This window comes from Prunus mume, linkage group LG8 (genome assembly GCF_029339155.1).
Source record: "Prunus mume cultivar Tortuosa linkage group LG8, ASM2933915v1, whole genome shotgun sequence".
NCBI classification, from domain to species: Eukaryota; Viridiplantae; Streptophyta; class Magnoliopsida; order Rosales; family Rosaceae; genus Prunus; species Prunus mume.
Window position 1 is genome coordinate 5,357,051 of NC_142705.1, and position 8,624 is coordinate 5,365,674.

Sequence of the window (8,624 nt, forward strand, 5' to 3'; positions counted from 1 at the left end):
TCAAAGTACAGCACACAATGAAGTCTTTCAATCAAACGCCAAGTCGTACAGGCTAAGGCCTAAAATTAGCGCTTAAAGGCAAGAATGGCTGCACCAGTTCTACAACAGTTGGATACTCCGCAACACTTACCCAACAATGTTAGTTTTATGCGGGTCCGCAAATTAACATTAAGGAAAATAAAGAATCAATGGCCTGCAATTCTAAAGTGGAGCTCCAACGAGCAAAATATTTACAAGATTAAAATCTATTATCCATGAACTGATGGAGGAAGAGCTCCTAAAGAATCTTAATTGTTGACTATTTACTCTTTTGTACTTTGGTATAGCTTCCGACTGAAATTTTCATGACGAACGAACTCAATGTTGTATCGTACATGAGGACCAGCACAATTGCCTCCAGGAATGATATCCTCCCAATGAATGTCGGTTCCACTGCTTTTGGTTCTCCCTTGCTCCCGATATCGCTAACATGCACTCTATAGTTTCTCATCCATGGACCAGCATCTTTGGAGAAATGGTTGAGCCAAATGAAGGCAGGAAATGTATTATTGAGGAAAAATGATTCAAACTTCAGTGGCAGAGTGTCTCTCCATAGTTGACCCAGTTCACAAAGCTATCTGGATATTCCTCAAGAACATTGGAACTCTCTCCGTTATTAAAGGATAAATTTGGTCCTGTCTGCTCCTTCCCCTACAAACCAAAAGGCAGCAACAGAAGGAAATATAAACATTTTGATGTCATATGTTGAAGCAAAGGAAAATATTTTCGAATGAACCAAATTTTATTGCATCTTTGAATTAATCAGTTGATTAACTATTGCTAATTAATAAATCAAAAAGGTTTTCATCCCAAAACTATAAATTGTTGTAAAACCAACACCAAATATTAAGTGTGATAATGTTTCTAGCATTTGGAAGGAAGGTTACTGACCTTCAAGCCGGATCCATATTCACTTGTAGAGGGGGTAGAATCCCCCATTATTCCATTAACAACATTCTCCGATGATAGTCCCTCAATTGGAGAGTTTGTCAGTATTGATGACCTGCAATCGTTACATCTCAAATCTCAGCCAAATTATAATGTTCTGCCCCCATCCCCAATTAAGAAAAGGAAGGAAATAACAGGCTTTTAGGATTTTCCATCCTCTATTAAGAATTCACAATCATTTGCTTCTTTCCCAGGATCAATAAGAACATAATAAATTCAAAGGTCAATCTAAAAAGTACCTCTCGAATGGCTCCTCCTCACAAGAATTCCCGGAAGAAGATAGCCAGTCTAGGTCAACAAAGTTTGAGAAGTTGTATGAATCTCCACGTTCAGAATAGTAGACATGATCACTTTCAAGGCACCGGTATCTCTGCAACTCTCCAAAAAGTTGCCTGCGAGGCATTGAGGGAGTGTACCTACAGACAAACACAGAAACATAAAAGCTGAATCAGCGTCTTGGAACATCAAAATGACAACAAAAACTATCCTAAACTGTCTTCAAAAAAGTTTGAAACATGTGCATTGCAGGGACTTTTGAAAGGAGTAGTCAACTAAAAAATTAACAATAAACACTACCAGGAATACATGCTTCATTATCATGTCAGTATATATTTGTTATTATGGACGTACTAATATTCTCAATTCACTGAAGCTAAAGGAAGCAACAACAGAAGTTACCTAATCACATGATTCGAATAAAGACAACTAAAAGGCCTTATCTTATAAGAGTGAATACAAAAGGATTCATTTCACAAACAAATATATCATATTTGTAATGTATTATGTAAATACTGACAGGAGAGAATAAAGGATTCATTACAAAATTAAACTGCCTTCTTTACTTCCTAGTTTCTATCATGTGCTCTTTGACAAGTTTCTTCTCTTGATTGCTTTCCATTTTTAAGATAAATTACGTAATAATGCCAACTTGATAGTTTATCTCTACTTCACCACGTTTCAGCAATGGAAGCACTGAACACATAGCTGTTCCTTTTCTACATCTACCAAGAAAACTACAGAACCAAAACAAGACTGATGTAGGCAAACCTTGAATAGGCAATATCACTCTCAGAAGTTGATATATCAGGTGATGACTCTGAAAGAATCTTGCTTTCTTGTTGTGATGGATCTGGCATACAAGAGTTAGTAAATTTCTCCGGCTTAACATGTGGTGATGACATAGGTGAGCTGCTTTCATGAAGAATATTACCGTCGGAATAAGATCTTTTGAAAATGGACCTACAGATAAAAAGGAAATCAGTTGAGCAAATGGCTCAGAAATTAATATGCATGAGTCATAGATTGGTAGCAAAAATCTAAAAATATCAAACAAATGTTACAACCCATATATTCATTAATAATTATGATTCTTGTTAAGAAAAGGTTAAGCTTGTAAAAGTTCATTGTAATTTTTTCATAGAGATTGCACCTCTGAAACAACACAGGACACACCCGTCAGTTAGCACACAAAAAAGTGCCGATTAATTCCCCTTGGACATTTCAATTTTAAAAGCTTTTTTAACAGAAGGCTCCCGTGATGTGGCTTAAAACATAGAATGGGACAAAAAGATGATAAAATTAAGTTTATCCAACTATAGACCAAGTTACCAACATGCACACCCAGCATGACATGGAGACTCGAAGTAATTTATTCTATCTGACAGAAATGACGAATCTTGAGACTTTGATTAGGCTACTACATACCTTCCATCTAGATCCTTATCTTTTGGTTCATCCCTCCCAGAGTAATAATGCTGGTCTGAATCCAATTCCCACAATGCAGGTTTACCTTCTTGTGGTTGAAAATGCCCCAGAAATCTGCTCAAAATATTAAAGGAAAAATCAACATAAATCAACGAAAGGATCAGCTGACAGGAACTTCTACAGCACAACAGTTTTATTTCTGGCGTGGGCAGTAACAGAGATGACTGTAACTTTACATATAACCTTTATTAACAGCCACAAAAGGACTTCTACAATCGAATGAAATAATTTACACTTTTACAAAGCTGAGGTTTGAAACAGAAATCTTGATAGGGATTTATTTAACCAAAAAATATAAACATGTGCATGCATGCATACACGTGCTGGAATTCAGACACAGGTAATACTTAATGCAGAACTTACACATTAATTGCATCTTGCTTCTCTGCATCCATGTAAGCATTGCTGTAATACCGTTGAAGAGTTCTAAAGAACTCCTGAGACTGAGTTGCTGCTCTCCATTGACCCCTTCTCTCCGAAAATATCTATACAGAATTTCAATTTCAAGTGTATCAAGGAACCATAGACAATTAAAGAATCAAGGTCACTATTTACCAATTATTTTTTGAGTTATAAAATAAAAATTTGTCTACAGGTGTTAGTATGTAAGGTCCATGACCGTATACCTAAAAATTAAGCAGGCCAAATTCTAGTCAACATTCAGATCCCAAAGCTTATTAGACTCAGTTGAACAAACAAACATTCCAAATCAAATTCCTCACCTTATTGTGAGCAGCTGAACCACCATACTGGTGCGCAAGTGTGTCGCCCATTCTTTCATAAAATCCCATCAAATCATCAGCCAAAGGAGCATCAAGGTCTATCTTTGGATTGTCTACAACTCCCAAAGAATGAAGCTGGTGTCCCAATGCAGCCAAGCCATATGCATACTGAGCAACATTTGTGCGATCCAGACAGTCTATGCAATTGGTCCTAAGCACCCCACTTTGGAATGTGGATGGCTTGACAGAATGATTACCATTTGCAATATTTTTGCTTCCACTAGGTGTCTTCTCTATGTTATCAGCATCCACATTACCATTAGCACTATGTTCTTGGGGAGATAAGTCACCATTTTCAAAATTCCTGTTCCATATTTACATTGTCAAAGTTCCATCAACCAGAATTCTTTTAAAGCAATGTACACTAGTAAACCTGTTATGAGATCTATTAGCTATCATTTTAGTTACATCTTTACGAGCTAATGAACATAGAAGCTCATGCCCAACAGGAAACTGAAAACTATTCCTCAGTTTTACAGCAACCAGAAAATTGGTTTCTCAGAGAGAATTTGTCGGACCTAAAATTTGTAAAAAACTTGCATGAAGAAAGATTATTAAAACTAGAAAACCATTAAATGAGATGGCAACTTACCCAGAGGAAGGCCACTTAATTACACCCTCAGGTCTCAGTGCTGGGTTAACTTGGCAATAGAAGAATCCAGTTAGCGTCAAGGCATATGTAGCCACCTTGCCCAAGAGTAGTAAAGCATTTGTAGCTTTGCTGGAATGGGAGGAGGAAACAAGGGTACCATTTTTCAGAAAAGATAAAATTCCGGAGTACCACATTATTAAAATAAATAAAAAACAAGCTTTACCTCCGAGAATGTTTGTGCAGATCCCAGTGAAGGAATTTAAGACGGTTCTCCTCAGATAAGTCTTTATTAATGAAATCTATTGCATTAGCAAATTCTGCACGAAGTATGGACTCTCGAGGCCTCTTCTCTTGAGTCTGTTGATTATTTATAAAATAAAAAAAAACACATAAACAAATAAATAACAAGGAAATACATAAACAAAGAGGGCTACCAAAAGATAGCATGTCAAAATAATTTAAGAGAAAAAGGTGGATTCTAGGTTCAAATTCAGTTTCCTTCATGACATGCAGGTTACAGAAAGCAACATGATGAACAGCATCAACATAGAATTGGTCACTAAAGAAACTTTACCTTGATCAGATTCAATATGATAATGGGGTTCCCATATCGCTTGACAAGATTTTCAAAGTGAAGCCTAGTGGCTTCATAGTTTTGGTCCTTCTTTGACACTGGCAGGAGAAAAAAGTTAGTTACAGGAATTTACAGAATAACCTCAAGAGATACTGCTTATGCAAGAACATACATATTATATCTGGTTTGATATTTAAACGTGATGTTTCCTGTGACCAAAATAGAGGGATTGAGCCACGGTTCTGAACGACAGAACTTATTTGCATCGGAAAGCCCTCAGGAACATCCTCAAAGACAATCTGTTCTGTCTCAACATCATTAGCTACTCTTCCCTTCTCATTAACACCACGTTTTAGATACCTACAAGAGTAAAGGCAACACATGAGGCATACACAATCTACACATATGCCCATAAGCATGTAAGCCTAGAAAGCTAATACTTAAGGTAACGTCAAATACAAGACAGCAGCCACATATAATGACAATATTAGGAAAAAAAAGAAAGAAAGAAAAAAGCCATAATCTGAACTGTGTTACACAGCTTCAGGCAATCATACGTTATACAAGAGAACTAAGAAGAAAATATCACATCACAAGTTTGACATTCAGGGTAAAGATTGTCCCATCACTTTAATCTTCTTTTGAAAGCAAGGACCACCCGAACATCCTTAAATATTTGAGAAACCACTGGTTTTGAACACAGGTTACCAGGAAGCCAATACAATTTTCTTAATCTATGTCAAAAGCATGGAATTGGATAAGAGAATCAAAGTATGAATGCCCCCTCACCTGGTGCCCGCATAATGACGTGAACGCCTTGCAATAAGGGTCAGTTTGAAGTCACGTCCAGATATAGAGAGAGTGGCCTACATTTAAATATCATCAAGCCATCAGTCAAAAATTCAATAGTAAAGCTTAAGAGGACGAACAGTCATACACCCAAGTTTTGCTGGCAATTTTGAAAAATGAACAGCTGGTAAAGATCTAAAAAAATTAAGAAATGCTGAAGCACATTCATTTGAACATATAATCTTCTACAGACTTTCAAAGTTAAACTCACCCACATACGAAAATTCAACCATGCACGTAAGATGTGAGCACCTTTGTATCAAAAGGCAGTAAGGTACTAAATCCTTTCTTTCTTTCTTTTTTTCTTTAGGAGGGAGGAGGAGGGGTGGAACTTAGTTACATGAAAAGAGCAACATTAATGAGTATCCCTGAAATTTTTGTTAACCTAACCAGATAAAGCATTAATTATTACTTTCCACACTGTCTAAACACCATTCAAACCTCACCTGTCTAAAGAAGCCATAAACCAAAGCAACTGTCCAAATAGTATTTTGAAGGTGATTCCGAATTCCCCGAGTTAAGAATTCATTCCAGACAAACATGGTTTCATAAAGGACATGTCCTGTCTGATTCTTACACATGTTCTTTTGCAGACTACGCATAACATGGTATGAGTAGCTGAAAAAGAAGTCCTTTGTAAGGTCCACTGTGCATAAGAGCTTCTTGTATCTAAGGCCATCAATGAAATAGAGAACGTATTAACAACTAAAACCAGACAAAATTTAGATTAAAACATTTGGTAAAAAGAATAGCAAAAGGCAGATGTAATCGTGAACTCTAACAAAGGATAAGAAAAGATTTTACACAATGAACCTTGGTTACACAATGTTTCACCATAAATTGAAAAAAAGAAAGAAAGTAATAACTAAATTCTCAGAACTTTGTGCTCATATTTGTGTGATTTCACTTAAAAACCTCCTCTCCAGCTTCCCTTTCCACAATTCAACCAAAAAAATGAGAATCAATAATCAAAATTGTACAGATATACTAATCCTAATCTAGAAGCCTTCATAGAATATTATGACATTATGCTTAAAATCGTACATGTAACAAGTTAAACTGTTCTAAGAATAAGATATAGTTTTAAATTTCGAAAAAGGTTCAAATAGAGCAAGCCAGAAGAATGCCACATGAGAAAAAATATTTCTCAAAATACAGTACTTTTCCAAACAATGGTCATTGTTTCCGCAGACTAAATACATGTACAACCGGAATGGACTAACGACCTGTTTTCATTTTTAGAATTAGCGATATTGGACTGAAAAGAAGGATTTGGAAGTGGGATCATTTCACTCTTGGAGATGGCATACACCATGTGACCACAGATGGCACCTATCTGTCTTCTTTTCGTGATAAGAAGCATGTAATACGGCCCCAGAAATTTAATGAATCCTGAAACAAGCAAGCGACAATGAGCAGTGAAATCATTTTGATTATGCAATAAATGCGCAAGATGTGATATCAAAATCCCATACCGACAATTCCGTAACAAGTAGTGACAAACTTCAATCCACCTGTGGCCTTGTTTCCTTCATTTATCCGCCTTAAGAGGTCAGAACATTCTCTTTCAGTGTACGTAGTAGAATCTTCACGAATGTTAAGCTCGCAAGGATCCAACCGGTCAATCTTTAGTACTCTCCAATAAGTTCTAGTCTTGTCCCTTCCAATCATGTAAAAGTTCTGCGGGGAAAAGAAAATGTATAAGTTGGTACTCTTATAATCCAATTCGCACAAAGCACAATAAACCATCTGAACTAATAAAAATGTAAAAATAAGTAAACATATCATAAATTTACAAAATTTTAGATTCAATCAAAAACCTCCCCGAAAGAAAATGGTTCATATAAACCAACGAAAACACATTGCCGATTCCAACTTTGCCATTAAACAATGAAAACAATATCAGCCCACCAAAATATTGAAGAATCCTTTATGGAATATAACAAATTGCAATAGACTGAATATAAATAGATCTTCATTATATGAAACAAATAGAGCTGAATGAAATTACCGATCGAGTTTCGTAAAGCCTGAATTTCTGCATATCGAAATGTTGAGGAGGAGGAGGACGAGGTTCGTCTTCCAAGTGAGACACAGGCTCATTCTCTGAGGACGCCATCGTTGAAGTTTGGAATTTTAGATCCCCGAGCCTCAGGCTCAGGGTTTCTATCAGAATGGCATGCACAGAAGAATCAAAGCGAAGCACACAAATCTTCTATGGTGAAAAACTATTCGAAATCATTCACCTAATGAACCCCATGTGTGAATTGTGGGGTTTGGCTGCTTCAAATACAACATTTACAATCAAATTCCGAGCAAAAACAAAACCAAAAACAAAACCTTCAGCAGCAGACTTTGACCTTGCCTGTTCCAGCTCCTCCTCTTCCCATTAACAAAACCAGAGAAATTGAAATCTGGGAATGATTCAGCGGAAGTAAATATTGAGGGGTTCAAAACTCTGATCTTTAATCAAAAAAATCGAATAAAGCAGGCGGAGAATCAATTTTCCGAGATCGAATAATATAATTGCGCAAAATATGTAGCTAATAGGAATATATACGTATAATTCAGGATATTTATACAGCGAAAACGCAGAGACAGAGAGAGAAAGCGGAGGTTTTGAAAATGGAAGCTTTATATGGAAGGGAAAAGCGACGAGGAGAATATGAAGCAGAAAATTTTGGGGCGCAAAAAGATGATAAATACAACGAAAAATAAAAATTGTAGGAAAAATAGAAAGAGGTGTGGGAGGTTCGAGAAGAAAAGGGGGTTGGAAGACCAGAGCTGCCTCCTAGCTATACAAGAAATTACAAGCAACACAAAGGAACAGAGACCTAATTATTGAACATGTTATTTTTTTTATTTTTTATTTTTTATATATTTTGTATGGTTTGCTATTTTTCTGTTGTTGTTGTTCTAAAAGAGACATGAGAGAAAGGGAAGGAGATCTCACAGACCCAAACAAAGCCACAACTTGGGTGACCGCTCAGTCAGTCCACATATTATTCATATAGTTTTTTATATAATATATTTCATATAATTACTTGGCTAATTTCTTCAGCTGACCTTGCTTACT

At 36.3% G+C, this 8,624-nt stretch overlaps 1 protein-coding gene across 3 annotated transcripts; it reads right to left on the reverse strand.

The window, feature by feature from the left end:
• Positions 1–25: 25 nt before the first annotated feature.
• On the reverse strand, positions 26–8,368 carry LOC103340636 (Phosphoinositide phosphatase family protein). 3 transcript variants are annotated; one of them, XM_089042465.1, is made up of 17 exons: positions 7,914–8,360; positions 7,560–7,828; positions 7,024–7,228; positions 6,775–6,940; positions 5,995–6,217; positions 5,489–5,565; positions 4,872–5,059; positions 4,700–4,797; positions 4,349–4,482; positions 4,126–4,254; positions 3,474–3,837; positions 3,115–3,236; positions 2,692–2,805; positions 2,035–2,226; positions 1,227–1,403; positions 931–1,042; positions 26–690 (listed from the first exon to the last, which is right to left on the reverse strand). In XM_089042465.1, exons 2-17 carry the CDS (start codon positions 7,665–7,667, stop codon positions 571–573), a joined length of 2,529 nt encoding a protein of 842 aa, XP_088898591.1. In that variant the 5' UTR covers positions 7,668–7,828; positions 7,914–8,360; the 3' UTR covers positions 26–570. The 3 variants fall into 3 exon arrangements, with proteins under 3 accessions (XP_088898591.1, XP_088898592.1, XP_088898590.1); XM_089042466.1 differs by having other exon boundaries at positions 7,909–8,359; XM_089042464.1 differs by having other exon boundaries at positions 7,560–8,368.
• Positions 8,369–8,624: the final 256 nt, after the last annotated feature.

Bases quoted from the DNA above. Each gene is read 5' to 3' on its own strand.
- LOC103340636 (XM_089042464.1), bottom strand. From the start codon at position 7,667: ATGGCGTCCTCAGAGAATGAGCCTGTGTCTCACTTGGAAGACGAACCT. The intron at 6,218-6,774 runs GTCGTTAGTCCA...TGATGGCCTTAG, and splicing joins AATTCTAAAAATGAAAACAG to ATACAAGAAGCTCTTATGCA. The intron at 2,227-2,691 runs GTATGTAGTAGC...TTTTATCTGTAG, and splicing joins GATAAGGATCTAGATGGAAG to GTCCATTTTCAAAAGATCTT.